The 18048-nt window shown below is 44.2% G+C and overlaps 1 protein-coding gene across 1 annotated transcript in view; it reads left to right on the forward strand.

The window, feature by feature from the left end:
* ITPK1 (inositol-tetrakisphosphate 1-kinase) overlaps window positions 1–18048 on the forward strand; it is a gene marked incomplete at its 5' end in the record, with an annotated part of 18534 nt that extends 486 nt beyond the window's left edge. The window contains 5 exons of the mRNA XM_010292590.1: window positions 1420–1460; window positions 7026–7191; window positions 9312–9379; window positions 10942–11104; window positions 17315–18048. Of these exons, the coding sequence (XP_010290892.1) occupies window positions 1420–1460; window positions 7026–7191; window positions 9312–9379; window positions 10942–11104; window positions 17315–17637 (761 nt within the window). The remainder of the gene's footprint in view (window positions 1–1419; window positions 1461–7025; window positions 7192–9311; window positions 9380–10941; window positions 11105–17314) is intronic.

The raw sequence follows: 18048 nt of genomic DNA on the forward strand, positions 1-18048 counted from the left end.
ACAGCAGGCCAAAGGCCCACAGCCTCAAACAGCTGCTGTGAACTGTTTGTGCTTTGTAGCAAGTTTCACTGGGGGCTTGTGCTGGAATTAATTCCTTTATTTGATTCCTTGCAGTATAAAGTGAGCAGAATCAGTTAGTTGGTGTTTGTTCTCTTGGTGCTTGCCTCGTTTGTAAGGTTCAAAGGTAAAGTTGTGTGGAAGAAGCAAGTTTTGCCCTCCCTGCCGTCGCTTTCCCAAATGAGGCAAGTCTCCTGAAGCTAGATGGTGAAGCAGTAATTTAAAGACCACTGAATGGCTTTGACCCCCCCTTCCTCACCCCTGAACATTGTCCACTCAGCAGGCTGGCTAGTGCTCAGTAGTCAGCAGCATAGCCTGTATATTCAGAAGGCCTGAGTCAGTCCCTCTGTCCCTCTAAATGATAATGAAATTAAAAAATAACACTGAAAATTAGTAGTATAACATGATATTGTGGGAGTGGTTTTTCTGTCTCCTCTCTCGCTTTTTTCCCTTAAAAATGCTCCTGCTCTCCAGAGCATGTGTCTGTGAGACATCATATACTACTTTCCAAAATTTCAAGTTACCAACTTAGTTTGGACTCTAGTGCAGGTCATCTGGCTTTCATAGCTGCCTGGCAATTTGACTCTTCCAACAACCCCCAAAGAAGTCTTGTCCTACACACCCCCTCACTACTTGCAAGTTTTCATGTCCTCTGCTTAACATACAAATAATACCAGCTCTAGTCATCAGGTGGGTCTCAGGGTCTTCAGCTCTTCTCTGGTTTCATAATGCAGGAGCATGTTCTTTCTTTCCTCTTACTGGTTTTAAGTTGGAGGTGAGAACCAGGTTATACAGAGCAGATAAGGAATATGAAGGAGAAAGAAGAACTGCTGGGCTCTTTCTATGTTTTTTGTCCCCCTTCTATGGTTGCCTGCAAAAAATATGTTGTATCTTAGTTTGGTTCAGCCCATTTGGTTTCCTGCTACTCCCCCAAAACAGGGAGGTAGGAAAAGAAGTTGGTTTCCACTGTGTCCCCATTCCCTTGTTTTCAGTACAGTGGTGTTTTGTGGTACCTGTAAAGTAGCGCCAACCTCAAGCAAAATCACATACTTGTGGAGATGCCCTCTGAGTAGGCAGGATGGCAATACCAGTACTGGTACTAACTTCTTAGCTGATGCTTTGCATCTCTGTCCAGTCCTAATAATGACCCCTGCTTTTAGTTACAGGGAGGAGTTGAGAGAGTAGGACTTGGAGCAAGCCAAGCTTTGTGGTGATTGTAGAGACTGTCACTGGTATCTGGTACAGCCAATGCCTTGCTCTGGTGAACTCTAGTGTTTGAACGTGTGGGTGGGAATGGATTTGTAAGGGTTTTGTGTGTCCTGTTTCAGTGGTGCATTGTTTTTTTCTTTTTTATTTGCCCAGTTTGTAAAACCAGAGTGGCCCATGGAACCAACTCTCATGAGGTGAGTTAAAAAACTTTTGCAATGTTATCCCTCTGCTTCCAGTCCCCCCATGGTGGTTTGGCTGGTGCTTTCCAATCCTGTAGTAGGCAGAATGAGGGCTATACCCAAATGACTTCATTTCCCCTGCCTCTCCCTCATGTTTAATTACACCAGTATTTTTTCAGATTTATCTGAAATGGAGTTAAATATGATGTTAACCTCTTGACATGGAAGTTCTTCGTAGCTGTTTCTAGATTCTATCACCCACGTGCTTCTAGCATTTTGTAGTGTCCAGTCAGCTCTGTCTGCAGGTAATCTCCTTCAGCCTGTCCTTTGGTGGGAGGTCACACTACGTGATGTTTCCACCCCACCATGTTTCTCCTCCAACATGTATTGGTACAGGTGAGAAATGGTTTTGTGCTGCAGATGAAGCAGCTGGTTCCTCATCTTGAGGGGAATGAAGTAGCAAATAGAGATGGTTTCCAGGCATGTTCACTTCTAATAACACAGTTGGAGCTGTGGGGAGAACAGGGCTGGTAGAACTCTCTGCGTTCCCTCTTTCCCGTAAGACAATTGCACTTAAAATGGTTGTGTATTCCTGGAAGGAGCGCATTCCCTATGAGCCTAGATTCCTCTAAATTTAGGCGAATTCTGTTTTAATTCTTTTCCATTTGTGCTTCCTGCCTTCCTGCTTACTGCAGCTCAGTTTTGAGAAACCAGCCCTCACTGCTGGCTCTCCTAATGCCTGGCTTCCTTTGTTAACAACGTGGTCAGCATTCCAGGTTCCCCAGCTGCTCCTGAAACATGCAGTATGTTGCTGTATGCATCTCTATGAGAGCTGAAGGCCCTAAGTAAAGTGTCAATCTAGATGAGCAGAATGGCTATGGCTGAAATCTTGAGTAACCACCACTTCCTTTTAAAAACGCAGTGAGATTTTTCATGCAGGCCTTAGCTTGGATCATTTTACAAGCCAGCAGACAGTCCTGTTAGTTTGCTGGAGCAGCCACTATAAAATTTTTGCTATTATTCCGGAGAACACTTGGGGACTGGATTGTTCATGAATTTAAGACTCTAGCTTCCCTGCTGATTTTTCTGTCAAGAATTCCTCTGCAAATGCAACCTGAAATCCATGAACCTTTCTGTGCTTGTCCAGTCAGGCTTGGACTTCCCCTTTCCCTGGTGAATCTTTCTTTGCTCTTCTTTCCTACAGTGCAGACATACCTCAGCCTCCTGCCAGAGTTCCATTTTCTGAGCAAAAATTAGACTAAAATATGGTTGCGGGCTGCGCTTTATCACAGCAGCTTATGAGTAGAGCCTAGGAGGACCCTGGAAAAAAGCCTGAAGTCTTGCATGGTACTTCACATAGTTAGTAGTAGTAGTCACTTTTGGAGTTGCTGAGTTCTCAGGAGTGATCCAAAAGTGCATTTATGATCAGAGAGGAACTGTCTCATAATTGCTATCTTACGGTCAGTAGTGGCAAGGGAAGCGCAGAAGGAAAACTCTGCTTACAGTACAGTCTGTCTAAAAGATGGAGCATAGGTCTAGAAGCAAGAAATTGTTGCCTCTTGCATTAATGACTCCTTCTCTGGCTTTTGGTAAATCACTTCATTTTCTGTAGAGATATTCCCACTGCAGAGCTGACACTGGAACTAGAACACAGCCTGAGTAGAAACCTGCTTTTCTTCATAAGGTGACTATTCAGAAAGTTCAAGTACTGGCTAACAGGGAGAGCTGAAGGTGCAGGCTTGAGTTTGGATTTGGGCCTGCCAAGGCTGGCAGACTCCACATTTTTCAGTGAAAACATGAGCTAGTTAAGCCAAGGTGCTGTTAGTTAGAATTCTTGTGGTGTCCCACAGTTCTACATGGCCTCTGCATTAGAAGTTGCGTCGACCAGCTCAGCGCTTGAACCCCACTTTGCCAGCACTGTTTTTTAGACTTGAACAGAGATGATGCTTAAAAGTTGTCCTTCCTGGCTGCCAGCAGGTCAGAACATAACTGATCTTTGGTAGAGCTGCCATGAGACATCACTGAGACCCATAACCTGAAGAAATGTGTCCAGAATGACTCTTTTTCAAAGTGTTGAGCAGACAGGAATGAAAAGGTAGAGAATCACTGTGTTATTTGAGACTGAATTCCTTAAGGACGTTGTCAGTAAAAACTCTTGGTGCCAAATGTTTTTCTCTTCAAACGACCTCTGCATTTATAATGAGGAATGCTATTTGGAAATGATGATATAAAGTATTGTTCCCATGTTACTGCCAGACACAGCAGGTCTGTGCTAGATGAAAAAGAGCAAGTGCACCCTGCAAGCAAATTCTTGGATCTGTAATCATGCATGCTAAAAACCATGAGACATGGCAGTGAACCAGCATAACGCAACACCATGGGTTGTGTGCTAGTCCTTGGGGCTGTCAGCACAGAGCTTTGCAGAAGAGACATTTCACATGGTTTCCAGTAGCCTAGGTCAGTTCTGTGCTGAGAAGACAAACTCTCTGGGTTTTCATACTTCTAAAATAGGATGATAAGTACCTGCTCATCTTATATTTGTTTGTGTGGATTAACTAATGAATATTTGAAGAGGACACTATAGGATCAGCGCAGTTCTTGCCAGTATGATGTTGTACATACTATATTGACAACAGTCTACACAGGAGGAGTAAGAGACCAGTGTTTCTTGCCACCAGTGAGAGACAAATGAGGTATGATGTTGTTGCCGTGAATCATCTTGATGGACAATTCTGCTGGTTAGAGTAGGTTTCTTGCACAGGTTGTTACCACTCAAAAATTCACTCTGTGCTGCCAGACAGCAGATAGATAGCATCTTGTATAATAGAGACGGAGTAAGAATATCAGCTGCAGGTAGGTATTGAATGCACGCATTGACTTGAACTCAGAGAATGTTAATCTACTGAGTCATTGTGCATGCGTGCAGACAATTATGTGATCTGATGTGGTCTACCAGATAAGGAGGAATAAAGACAAAGATGTTCTCAGACTTTTAACTATGAATATTTAATCACTATATCATTTGCCATGGCTATGTTTTTGAACAACAAAACCTGTTATATTTACTATTTTTATTACAGGGACCAACTAAGGTATTAGAAAAAATCCAGTCTGAAAGTACAGCATACATCAAATGAGCAGCTGATCATATACAATATATGAGAGAAAGCACAAAGTGGTAAAGTTTCCTTGTAAAATCCTTCCAGTGACCCTGACTTCACTAAGATACAGCTAATCCCAGAAAGCACGAAAGCTTACAGGAAGCATTTGGAAAGCGCAAGCAAGCAGTGTAACTCATCTGCACCATGCTGAGGCAGGAAGCTCCAATTTTATTCAGTATGTCACTGTGAAGTCATTGTGGGACCCAGAGGAATTCTCTTAGCCTCTCTGAGCTGTCCTGTGCCCTGAGTAAAACAGTAGGCCCAAGCAGGCCAGTGAGAAAATATTAACAGGCATTAAAAACCCCCTGTGTTTCAGAGCTTAGGAACTTTTCTGGTAAGCCTTGTGTGTCCTGCACTGACTGAGGTGGCGGCAGGCTCAAGGCTTGGATGCTTAGCTGTTGTCTTCAAGGTTCTTCAGAGGGGGAAGGTGCTCTAACCAAAGCGTCTGTACCTGTGGGAGAGAGTTTTGCCCAGAGGAAAGGAAAATAAAATGTATGTCAGGTTCTCTGGCCTTGAACAGTCTTTACTTGCATTCATCTGACTACCAACATGCCCTACTGCCACTGCGGGTGACAGGGCCCAGCATCACTGCAGTAATGAAGAGAGGTCAGTATTCAGATAACTAGAGCATAACTTTTTCAGGGCTTTGAGGATGGGGAACAAACCAAAGTTTATTCTCACTGCTGTGAGGATAGGGGCACCCTGGTAATTTCATCACCTGTGCCAGAGCTGTGCTTGCTGCTGGTTCTGCGTAAGAGCCATGGCAGCATCCATACTCCAACAACAAACCTGCAAAAGGGGGCATCGCAGTTATGATAATTATATATGCCTGTAAGCATGGTAATGGAGGGATCGATGGGAAGAGCAGTGCAAGATGTGCTAAAGATATGCTGGCTTGTCAGAGTACTTCTGTGCACCTACCAGCATCTCTTCTGTGCTGTTTGAGGCTGCTGTTGTTCGTCACTCAGGCCCTGTAAATGCCTTCCTTTTGGGCATATTTGTTCCAGTCCCTTCAAGAAGGCTATGAAACCAAACCAAGGAAATCATTAGACTGGCCTGTGCTAGCAGTAAGAATTGTTAGAGTCTGAAAAAAGTTCTCTGATGATGTGGGTGAAACCCTGGTGCTTAGGCCATTGCAACTGGACGGAACCAAACCACAGGAAATAGAGCTGTGGGGAAGAATTCTTATAGTTAGTACACAGAGCTGTTCCTTCAGTTCTCATGATACATGCTTGTATTCAATACAAACTTCATCATCTGTGTTGGTCAAATGTTTTACTCTTTTATTATACCTGCAGTTGCAGTTGCAGTAGCTTCCTAACTAAAAGCAGCAAATGAAATTGCAAAGAGCTGAGAAGAAAATGTTGATTGAAAATGAAAGCTGCACTGCCAGTAGTGTTTGGAGAGTTGTGTGTCAGTGAAAAGAAACCTAATGAAATAGGACTAGCTGCTGAGAAGGAATTCACACGTGGTCAATATATATCCACCAGTAGATGTTCTCCCTCACTGCTAGTCAGGTGGTGGGTAAGCATGAAATTATTGAAAGACTTGTGCACAACTGTGTGTAGGGCTCTGCAGAGGGATCTCGAAAGGCTGGATCGATGGGCAGAGGCCAACTGTATGAGGTTTAATAAGGCCAAGTGCCGGGTCCTGCACTTCGGTCACAACAACCCCATGCAATGCTACAGGCTTGGGGAAGAGTGGCTGGAGAGCTGCCCGGCGGAAAGGGACCTGGGGGTGCTGGTTGACAGCCGGCTGAACATGAGCCGGAAGTGTGCCCAGGTGGCCAAGAAGGCCAACAGCATCCTGGCCTGTATCAGCAATAGTGTGGCCAGCAGGAGTAGGGAAGTGATTGAGCCCCTGTACACAGGTGCACTGGTGAGGCCGCAGCTTGAATCCTGTGTTCAGTTTTGGGCCCCTCACTACAGGAAGGATGCTGAGGTGCTCAAGCATGTCCAAAGAAGGGCAACGAAGCTGGTGAGGGGTCTGGAGCACAAGTCTTATGAGGAGCGGCTGAGGGAACTGGCGTTGTTTAGTCTGGAGAAGAGGAGGCTGAGGGGAGACCTCATCACTCTCTACAACTACCTGAAAGGGGGTTGTGGTGAGGTGGGTGTTGGTCTTTTCCCCCCAGTAACTAGCGACAGGACGAGAGGAAATGTCCTCAAGTTGTGCCAGGGGAGGTTTAGATTGGATATTAGGGAAAATCTCTTCACCGAGAGGGTGGTCAATCATTGGAACAGGCTGCCCAGGGAGGTGGTGGAGTCACCATCACTGGAAGTGTTCAAAAAACTTGGAGACGGGGCGCTTCGGGACATGGTTTAGGGGGCATGGTGGCGTTGGGTTAACGGTTGGACTTGATGGTCTTGAAAGTCCTTTCCAGCTTTAGTGATTCTGTGTGATTCTGTGTACGTGTTTCCAGATGGCGATCATCTTCAACCAGGAGGGCCTGAAAGCTGTTCGCCCCCCTTGTGTCATTCAGAGCTTCATCAATCACAATGCTGTGCTGTATAAAGTCTTTGTGGTTGGGGAGTCCTACACAGTGGTAAAAAGACCATCTCTAAAGAACTTCTCTGCAGGAATCTCAGGTACGTTGTGCCAATTTAAATGGAAATGTCAGTTCTTGAAGCCCTGGCAGCAAACAGCTCAAAAGAAAAATGTCTTTGAAATGGCTGCTGAAGTGAAGGCAGCTGGTTCTTACATACCATGTTTCCTCTTCTGTATTATTTCAATAGGAAGGGAGATTACACATCTGCTCTGGAATAAGTACGAATGACATTTGTATAGTAAATATTTATGCAATGGTAACCTGAGTCTTACCTGCTAGAAACAGTGTTTTATGTCATTTGGAGAGGGGGAGAGGGAGAGAAATTCTCTCATTTCACAGTAAGTTCATGTGTCATTTGTTCCGGAGTTTGTTTATAAATGTGCTTTGGAGAGAATTTCCTGGATTCCATCATTTCAGAACTTCCTCTCCTTATTTTTACCTTGATTATGTATGTGTGTTTAAATTAAAGATTACTTGTGCTCTCCCCTAAACAAACCTCTCTGTTCATGTGAGGCCCAGTGTTGGTGGGAAGTGTCCTTTGGTTTGTAGATACCAGCTGTGTTGGAGGGAAGGAGGAATGGATTTGTCAGTGAAGACAGTGATCCTCCTGTATGTGACTAGAAAGCAGAACTTGAAAGGTTTTCCATCAAAGATTACTTAAATTTCCGTTATGGGAAAAAAGCTCCTTTCCAGACAACTGCATTCTGTGACCCATCAGAAGCAAAAAGGAACTAGCAGCAGGTGGATGGGAGCATGATCTACCTGCAACTGGACAAATCCAGGAGGTGGGGATGGGAGGAGAGAAGGTATCAGACTAAAGGAGATGAATGAACAAGTGCCAGTTTCTTGACACTTCTCCTAGTGGTTTCTGCTGATCTTAGCATGTCCATGTATGCTCACCATTGCATTCTGCATGGAAATACGTATTTTCTTAGTGTATGTATAGTAGGATCCTGGTAAAAGTCCTTGTCTGTAGCTATGTATGTCTGTATTTACGTTTAGGTCTGCTCTATGTCCTGATCAAACTAAGCAGGCCAGAATCTGTGTTCATATAAACTATTAGGACAGTTGGGCTATACCGCTGGAAGGGAAAGTTTTAAGGTGTCTTTCTAAAAAGGCCGTAGCTAATGTCTCATCTGTTAGTGTAGGACTCAAAAGTTGTCTGGAAGCCCACATAAAATAAATTTTGTGGGCAGATGAGGATAAAGTGTCTGGCTTTCTTACCCTCATCAGGAGAGTTTAAGGGGGTCATGCCACAGGCACCTGTCTAGGCAGATCTGACGATTAAGCAGATCTGGTGGCTGTGAGGCACTCCAGGAGCTGACTGTGTAAAAGTACAGGGCCTTTCTGAATGGGAGGCAAGGGAAGAAGAGTATGTGGTGGTGTCAGACTGCAGAGTGGGTTTGGGTTTGCTTTTCACAGCTCCCCCCATCTTTATTCTATGTGTCCCTGTGGCTGGTCTTAAATGTCCACTCAGAGAGACCAGAATAGCAGAAATACTGTCTTGCTGGTACTACCTGCATGCTGAGACTTTGGTCCGTGTGTTCCCATGCAGGTTGTCTGTACGATGCCATCAGTCTGCTGTGGTGGGAATCCCAAGAGGAGACTTCTTGTGGTGGATTTTTCCCCACCACTGAAACCTGCAGCATAGAGGGTGTGGGGCAGGAGGTGCTCCCCAGGGTTTCCACTGTAGTATGTTAGTGGCTTCTGCCTTCCCCAGGTTCACGGGGATCTCAGTGTACCCTGGGTGCTATCGATCTATTGCCTGCGGTGAATGCAGCTTCTCCTTTTATCACATGCCTTCCCATTGGAACTGTTGCTTTGAGTATGGCAAATTTGTAGAAATGAATTTCATTATCTTACTGAACTTCGTTAATTGGCCTTGGTGAAGGAAAGGAAACCTATTTTTTATTAACCCTGTGCATTTCTATTTAGCTATGGTCCAAAAACAGTGAGTGACCTGGCCGTGGGTCCCTGCCTGTGCAGGCAGCTAAGTGCCAGGCCGGAGAGGTCCTGTGGGTGGGGTGGGTGGCAGGGGACTGCCTGGTAGGGATCAAGACTAGATTGACAGGGCTGCAGTGCCATCTACTGTTCCTTGCACTAATCCTTTGGAAATGAAAATCTGGTATAAAGTTACTTACAACCTGCTTTTCGTTCCAGACAGAGAATCAATATTTTTCAACAGCCACAATGTTTCAAAACCAGAATCCTCATCTGTCTTAACAGCAGTAAGTACACTTGGTCTTTTTTCCTCTAGCGCGGCTGGAAAGCTATCTAGTCCTTTCTTATCGAAGCATTAGCTAGTGACTCTCCTTCACAAGTTGTCTGCTTCTGTGTTGCAGGCTGAGGTCTGTTTGGTACAACGAACCAGCATGACTGTGTCCCCCTCTGGTTTTCCTTACCGAGCTCCGGTGAGGAAGCACTGATGCAGCAGGGCTGCGCTGCTTGCCAGACCTAAACTCCCCAGAGCTAATCTAGGCAAAGGGAAAAGGGAGGTTCTGAATGCAAATACCTGGCCTTTTCCTGTCCAGAGAGCTTAATAAGCATAAATCATCCTTCTAGGACTCAGTTCTGTGAGGAAAGACAAAAGGTGAAAATTCAAGCAGAGCAATTGCATTTGGAGAGGGCCACAGAGGGCCAGTAGCGGTCTGCGGTGTGAGCACGCCCAAGCGCTATGACCACAGAGCCATTTCTGGGTGTCTTCCGAGTCCAGCAGTGCCAGCACGCTGCACAGTTTCATGCTTGCATTACCAGTCCTTTTAATAAGCTTTGCACGTATGAATCCTAACAAGTTCTCGGGCACTTGACTGCTGAGAAGGTCACTTTACAGGACTGGGTCCTTTCAATCTCTGAGTCTCCAGATTCTTTTCTGTTTCACAAGCTCTACTGGGGAGTAGTTTCATAGGGGGCAATGATTAAATTTTAAGTTGTGTGGAACACTGATAGGCATGCTAAATACTAAAACGGTAGTTGTGCTAGTCATGAATCCATTTATGGCTAAATATACTTTCAAACTTGAGTATATGCACCTGTGGTTTACCTGCCATCTCTATCATACACGTACACACTTCATACACACTTCTGTAGGCATAATGGCATATTTCTGCTGCATCACATGTTGTTTAAAAAGTGAAGAAAATCAACATCTTCCACTCATAAGTAACCTGAGTTACTTATTGTAATAAATATTTATAGAATTAGTTATACATGAAAACCCACATAAAAGATATGCCCATTGAAGTAGTCTCTGCCCTGAAGATACCAGCTGAGTTGTATCGTGTGGCTCAGATTAAACTAGCAGCTGGAGTCTGTCCTATCATCTCTGTAACATAGGCCTTAATCTACATTGAAATAACAGAATGATATCCAGAATATTTGCAGCACAGGGTTAAACAGGCCAGCTGTATATGGTTTTTCAAGGTGGATTTAGTTCTTAAAATAGTGAGTCTGATTTGTTAAACATGCCAGCTGTATATGGTTTTTCAAGGTGTAGATTTAGTTCTTAAAATAGTGAGTCTGATTTTCCATTCATTCCTACACTGCTCTGTCTCTCGAGGAGCTGCACCAGTATGAAGATGAAGAACTAGGTGCTTTAGAGCAGGTGAACTTCCAATATAGGAAGAATTCTGAATTATGAAAGCAGTTTCTCTTTGGTGTCTTTCTCTGTTTCATGCCACTGGTTCTCTGCAATTAGATTTGGTGGATATGCACCTGGCAACCTCTGAAAATCAAACTTTCCACTAAAAAGACTGTTTCAGAGTCCCTTATAATGTGTCTTTTTCCACTATAGCTGGATAAAATCGAAGGAGTATTTGAGCGGCCAAACGATGACGTCATCCGGGAAATCTCTAAGGCACTGCGGCAAGCTCTGGGAGTTTCCCTCTTTGGAATTGATATCATCATTAACAATCAGACTGGGCAGCATGCGGTCATTGATATAAATGCATTCCCAGGTGAGAAAGGCCTTTCCACTCATGCTTTGTGGAAACTGTGCAGTGGGTGCTTAGTGTGAAGTTTTACTGCTGGTGTAATCGTTATTTCTCAGGTGGGGGACAGGAGAACAGCAGCCAAATCGTTCAGACATCAGATACTGTTCAATCTGGGAAGGGCAGAACTCAAATGTAGATATGGAATGTGCTACTGGAATACCAGCACTTAGGAGTTACGGTCAAATTTTAGTGGCCAGCTGTAACACAGCTGACATGCCCTTCCTTGCAAAGGGGTGCCCAGGAACTGAAGCCTGGGACTGTGTGCTGGGAGCTGGCCTTCCTGGGCCTGTGCCTCATTCTGAAGATGAAAGGAACTATTTTAGGAGAGCCTTTTAAGATTTCTTTTTTCCAGACTCTGTGCCATTAAAAGTGTTGAGGGGGTGGAAGCAGCAAACTGTTCCCTTGAAAATCTCTTCCTGTGCAAATTGATTCCCCGTGAAAAGACATTTGTGCACAAAAGCAACAACACCAGGAATCTGAAGAAGATAATAAAATTGTAGGTGCACAAAGTTGCTGTAAGGAGTTAAATATTCTTGCAGGTTTTCATAAATGCGTCCTGAAGTAAGACAATAGAATAGAACTTGTGAAAATAGGTGATTTTGTGCTCCACTTTTTATAGTGCAACATATGTCTTGGAAACAACTAAACAAGCTCCTTGACCACTGGAATTGTTAAAAGGAGTTGTATGTGTCTGTCGGGGGGGCAGTAATGGTCTGTCACTTGTGCTAAATTCAGTAGGCTAACACAGGAAAAAAATACATCGTCTCATTTGATGCTGTTTTGCGTAGCGTTTTTCTCTTTGAGAATCTCTTCTCGTTACCTGAATAGTGATGTTTGTTTCCAGAGACGCAGCCTGCTACATGGTTTGTTTAACCTGTCATTGAAGACATTGAGTTTTCAATATGGCTGAGGTATCTTCACATGTAGCGATCTTGCCCTTCTTGCCCTGAGCCCCCACTCATCTTAATCTTTGAATTCAGGCCCTGAATCCCACTGCTGCCCTGCAGTGCCTTGCCTGTCTATCTCCGCAGTGAGTGGCTTCCTTTTCAAAGTCCAGCCCTGCTATTCTCAGGTCATGTTGCAGCTTGGTTCTACTGTATGTTGTTGATGCAATCTGCAGACCTATGAAAACAGTCTTCTGCCAAGGGCAGTGAAACAACTTAAATTGGGTGTCAGATGGAGCCATATCAGTTTTATGAATAGGATTATATTTCAGACACTGGGTCTTGAAGTCAGTGATGCAGGACATTCTTTTGCAATCCTGCATCCTGCATTTTGGTTTGATGTTTTGGCTTTTTGGTTTTTCAAGTATTGTTTAGGATTTGGTACTTTGTACAGACTGAAATTCCCCTTTTCTTGAAATGTTGAAAAGTCCAGATTGGGGAACAACTAGTGGCAAACTTAACGATTAAAGAGGAGTAATGTCTTCTTGTTGTGGCAGAAGTTTGCAGAACTGCCTTCAGCCTTGTGCTCTGCTGTACTTCTACCCCAAGGCAATAGTTTTTGATATTCAGCCCAAGTCCATTGTTTCAGTCTGCACAGTAATTGGTCTTTGAAGAGACATTGAATTAATAGAGTGTTTCTGTCGTGGTTTAGCCCCAGCTGGCAACAAGCCAGCCGCTCGCTCACTCCCCCACGGTGGGACGGGGGAGAGAATCAGAAGGGTAAAAGTGAGGAAACTCATGGTTTGAGATAAAGACAGTTTAATAAGTAAAGCAAAAGCCGCGCACGCAAGCAGAGCAAAACAAGGAATTTGTTCACTACTCCCCATGGGCAGGCAGGCGTTCAGCCATCTCCAGGGAAGCAGGGCTCCATCACGCGTAATGGTTTCTTGGGAAGACAGACGTCATCACTCTGAACGTCCCTCCTCCCCTTCCTTCTTCTTTGTCCCAGCTTTATATACCGAGCATGACGTTATATGGTATGGAATATCTCTTTGGCCAGCCTGGGTCAGCTGTCCCAGCTGTGTCCCCTCCCAGCTTCCTGTGCACCCCCAGCCTGCTCGCTGCAGGCCAGCAGGAGAAGCTGGACTGTCCTTGACTACTTACCAACAACTCAAAACATCGGCGCCTTATCAACATTTTCTCGTCCCAAATCCAAAACATAGCCTCACGCTAGCTTCTGTGAAGAAAATTAACTCTACCCTGGCTGAAACCAGGACAGTTTCAGTCCTTGCAGGAGGCTTGAGAGCACGGGGAGGCTTCTTATGCACAGGTCTACATTGTGTCTCACATGGGATTTTTTTGGTGGTAAAGATGGCTACTAGCTTTATCACCATGGGATGTGTTGAAGACCAGTTGGAGAAAGTCTAGAGCAGTCTTGCAGCCAGGACCAGACATGTGTAAGAGAAAAGTCTGGAGGTAGACAAAACTACCTTCAAATTTGTAATAGGTAGCAGAACTGAGGAAAATGAGCTATTCTCAAGGGCTGCTGAAGTTGGAGAAAAAGCAATGGGGTAAAATACAACAGAAGAAAAGTTACATCTCAACACAGAATATTCTGTTGCCTGAGAGCATGTTCAGCCCAGGCAGCTGCATTTTCCTCCAAGGGCCAGTATGATTAAAGGCTGAGCAGCTTCAAGGGCTGGCTTGATTGATTGATGGAGCCAGCACCTTGCTAATGAGAAGTTCCAATTCATCCCTTCTCAAAAGACTCACTGATGGACTGCATCAGCAGTGGGATCTCACTGTTCCTGGCTCAGTGCAGTCCCAGGAAGGGGTTTTCATTTGCTCCTCTTCCTCAAGTCAATCCTATCCTGCAAGTGTTGCAGTAGAGCCAAGCTGGAGCCAAGTTAGATGCTTCAGGGACCTGCCACATTATCTCTGCACCACTGCTTTGAGGAAGAAAGGGGAAGAGGTGCCCTTTAAGGAGCATTCATAGCCTGTTTTCATGGAGCTCAAGCCTCGGCTTGGGGCCAGGCCTGACCAAAGCCTTGTCCAACTGCCCAGAGACTTGGCTTCCGTGTGTGCTGCCTTTTGTGTTTACCAGGCTTGAAGCTCATTTGAACCTGCCTCTCCATGGATGTCATCTTGAGATTTGTTTAACATCAGAATTGAAAGCAGATGTACCTGTAGGAGGATGTCATCTGTTATCTGTTCCATTAGCACCAGCAACTCTTCAAAAAGATTTTAAAGATAAATGTCTAAAAGGCCTATTGTGTCTCCTGTTCTATGGGAAACCACCAGGACTATATTTAGCAGTGGTTACCAGCTGAGATATTTAACTGTAGGCACAGTCACGTAGCATGTGGGTTTTTTGTTTATCTAACCTCAGGTAACTGAGAGAAAAGGCTCCGCGTAGCCTGCTGTCCTGTGGCCATGGCCGAGCTCACTCAGCCCGAGCAGCAGCTTGTGCGCACGTTCTGCAGCCTGTCACCAGTATAGGTGAACTGCTGCTTCTGTGCGCCTGTGTGTGGTAGCTGGAAGCATCAGATCTGAACGTGCACTTTATGTGTGTAAATATGCTGCTGCAAATGCAGAACACAGGCTGTCCATTTCCCTCTGCCCAGGGGAAGATGCAGAGAGTGTGCCAGATCAGGGAGAGTCTCCTCAAAATCAGGCAGGTAGCATCTCTAATGCTAGCTTAAAAATGCTCGCAGGCATTTCTTGACTCCACAAAGCGCAGGGGGCAGGTATTTGTTTTCAGATGCATTGCTGGTTGGACATCCTTCCTATCCATGCTCATCCAGAGGACTCTCGAGACTGTTTTCAACAGAGCAAAATTCAGGCCTCTGGTAGACAGGCATTTCCAAAATGGTTTCAGTGGCCAGTGCTACGATAGTACCTGCTGGATCACAATTCCTGCAACTTGTGCTCTGAGGCATGCAAAACTTAAATCCTCCCACTGATTCCTTGTGTGACATGAACCCCAAATTAATTGACAGTAGTTTCTGAAGGTGTAATTTAATCTGCCCTTCTTGATTTTGTTACCATCAGAGCACAGTGATGTCCCACAGTTGCTTTTTTGAAAAGCCTACAGCAGCAGCCAGTGAACAGAGTGAGGCAATATCCACCAAGGTTGCAGTCTTCCCCAGGCATCCTGTGGCTCAAGAGTTGAGACACCCTGGTTCTCTTCCTCCCTTCCTTGTACGTCTTTTTTTACAAGTGTATGAAGTTTCTTCTGAGTGACCAGGCAGAATTACTTGGGCCCTTCCACCTAGTGTGCAGATAACTTGCACAGAGGAAGCCTGCCTGATATCTACAGCTTCCTTACACTGTAACATCTGCTGATTTTAGGACTGAATAACTGGCCATCTTATTTCCATTAAATATTTAAAGCAACTTCTTTGTGAGTTTACCAGGTGCCCTCAAACAAGGCTAGTTTGTTTTCTGTGAGCAGACATGAAACACTCTAGAGTACTATGGATCTCCTCTCTGAATATTAAAGCTGTTACTATGGAGATGGCTTATTCCCAGGGTGTTTGAAGCACTCTGAGTAGATTTGAAGGCTAATCCCATGGCTTTTACATAAGCAAGAAAGCGTAACAAGCATTGCTGTCAAAGAGGTGGAGATCTTGTTCTGGCTCCCATCACCGTCCGCAGGAGTCCTAGTTGCCCCCTGCCAACCATTGGATTATCGTGTGGGACACTGGGAAACTTGACGCTTTGAAATGGGCGATTTGTTTGGTGAATCTGTTCAAGGGCCTTTGAGAAAGGAAAACTGGGAGCTGTTGTCTCACATTGCTGCTGTTTTGTGTGATCTGTTAAGTATCTAGGAGAATTGTGACCAGGTGCAATAAAATCCAAAGCAATGTAGCAGCATAAATAAGAGTTAATCAGTTAATGTATGGGCTATAAATGCACCATAAAATCACCACATTTATCTTAAGGTGAAATTACCCTGTTAACCTTATGTTTTTCAGGAAGTTGGGTCTTTATCGCCTAAGGAAGTTGGTCTTTACAGGAGAATGGAGATTAAAATTGAATTATTTATGGATCTGAGGGACTCTTCTGCCCTGTGATCACATCACTAAAATTGATGTTTTAAAATGTGCATTTACTTTGTGGTCTCTGGTTCTGCTCATGTGCTGCTGTGTGAATGTGTGTTATTCACATGGGACTTCTAAACTGTTATTTATTGCTTCAGTCTCCTGTATTAATACCAGATCACCTTCAGATTACTTTTATAGACATTTTAAAACAATCAGCCTATCCCATTAAATACACTGACTGTCAGATGTCACCTCTAAATACTAAATGAAATTGATAACAATTTTAGGTAATGCAGTAGCAGCTAAGACCCATTTCAAGACATTGTACTGATATGTTCCATGTCTGGTTCAATTTTAAAATAAATGCAATGATAAAATTGTGCCTGTACCAGAGTGTTTAAAATAGAGCCAGAAGCTTTGTACACCTGCTGCCACCCTTTCTGTCACCAAAAATGTCATGTCTCCTGATATTTGAGCAACTGTTTTAACCGGGAAACTTGTTCTTATACTCTGCATTGTGAATCGTATGGAATCGCTTAACAGAACATGCAGAAAGGTGGTTTCAGTACTGAAATACAAGATTGATGTGTCTAGCAAATACTGTATCAATGATACATGTTTACTGTCCCTCAAGTGTTTTTTCAGAGACTGCTCATAGCGGGGAACGTGTTTTAAGTGCCAAGTTAGGTTGGATTAGATGAGCATCACATTGCTTCTTGCACAGTGGGAAACTGCCTTTTTTGTAGGGTATAAATCCAGCCCCGCTGTCCTGAGGCTTCCCTGATCGAAGGTATTGCTGGGCAAATTCTAGAGATGGTCCAGGACCTCAGGGAAACTCTGCATTAGAGCTACTTTTTGTAGTAAACCAGGAAACAGGATGGAAAAGATCAATGTTACACCACAGAGTTTGTAACTTAGGGGAAAATCTGGACTTGGCAACGAATGATAGAATGTACCTAAAATTATGTATACACATATATACTTGGGAGAAAAAAGAAAAAGAAAATCTGAAAGGTAACAGTTTTTCTCATTGAACAAAAGTATTTTTGTAGCAAGGGTCTCTGTTCCTCTTTATTGTAATCTGCTCATGAAGTCACTCAAAGTGATGTCATGGAAAAGAAGCCTTTTTATTATCACTTGGAGGGCAAGGACAGCCCAAGAAATAAACTAGTAGAAGCAACCTTTCAAAGAACTTACGAAATTACTTAATTGCCTTTTTTTCTCTCAATTTTTCCTCTTTACAGGTTACGAGGGTGTTTCTGAATTTTTCACAGATCTCCTGAACCACATAGCTGCGGTCCTGCAGGGTCAGGCACCTGAGGTGACCCAGCTAAACCGCAGCAAGCTCCTGGCAGAGCAGACCAGCGGGATCATGGACGAGCGGATATGCTGCGCTAGCACAGGCTGTCTCAGCGTCATGGGAAAAGACTCCTCCTGGATTGTGGAAAGTGAGACCAACAGCTCAGTAAAACTGCAACACCAGAGACTAGGCTGCAACTCGGCAGTGTCCCCCAGCTTCCAGCAGCACTGCGTCGCTACGTTGGCAACAAAAGCTTCTTCTCAATAACTTGCCAATGCCATGGACTGAGAAAAAGCCACAGGGATACAAATTGTGGTCCCAGAACCAGATCAGGCTCTAACGATACAATTGCGAAAAATGAAAAAATAACACAAAACACAACACAAAAAAGTGAAATAAAAAAACCCTTCAATTTGATTTAACCTGATTTGCTGATGAAATGGACTGAAAGGGGGAGGGCAAGAAAGTGATTCAGATCCATTTCATCAGATTCCAGTTGCAAATCTGTAGTGAGTTTACACACACGTGGGTTTTAACACTAGTCCTTTCATTGTGGGAGGGTTGCTCTTTCATTTCTATTGTTCTTTGTAATCACTGGTGACCAGCATTTTAAAATCGGACCTCATGGTATCAAGAAGATAATAATGTTGAAATGCAGTGTCTGAATGTAACAGTGCT

The sequence above is a fragment of the Phaethon lepturus genome, unplaced genomic scaffold, assembly GCF_000687285.1.
Source record: "Phaethon lepturus isolate BGI_N335 unplaced genomic scaffold, ASM68728v1 scaffold10408, whole genome shotgun sequence".
NCBI classification, from domain to species: Eukaryota; Metazoa; Chordata; class Aves; order Phaethontiformes; family Phaethontidae; genus Phaethon; species Phaethon lepturus.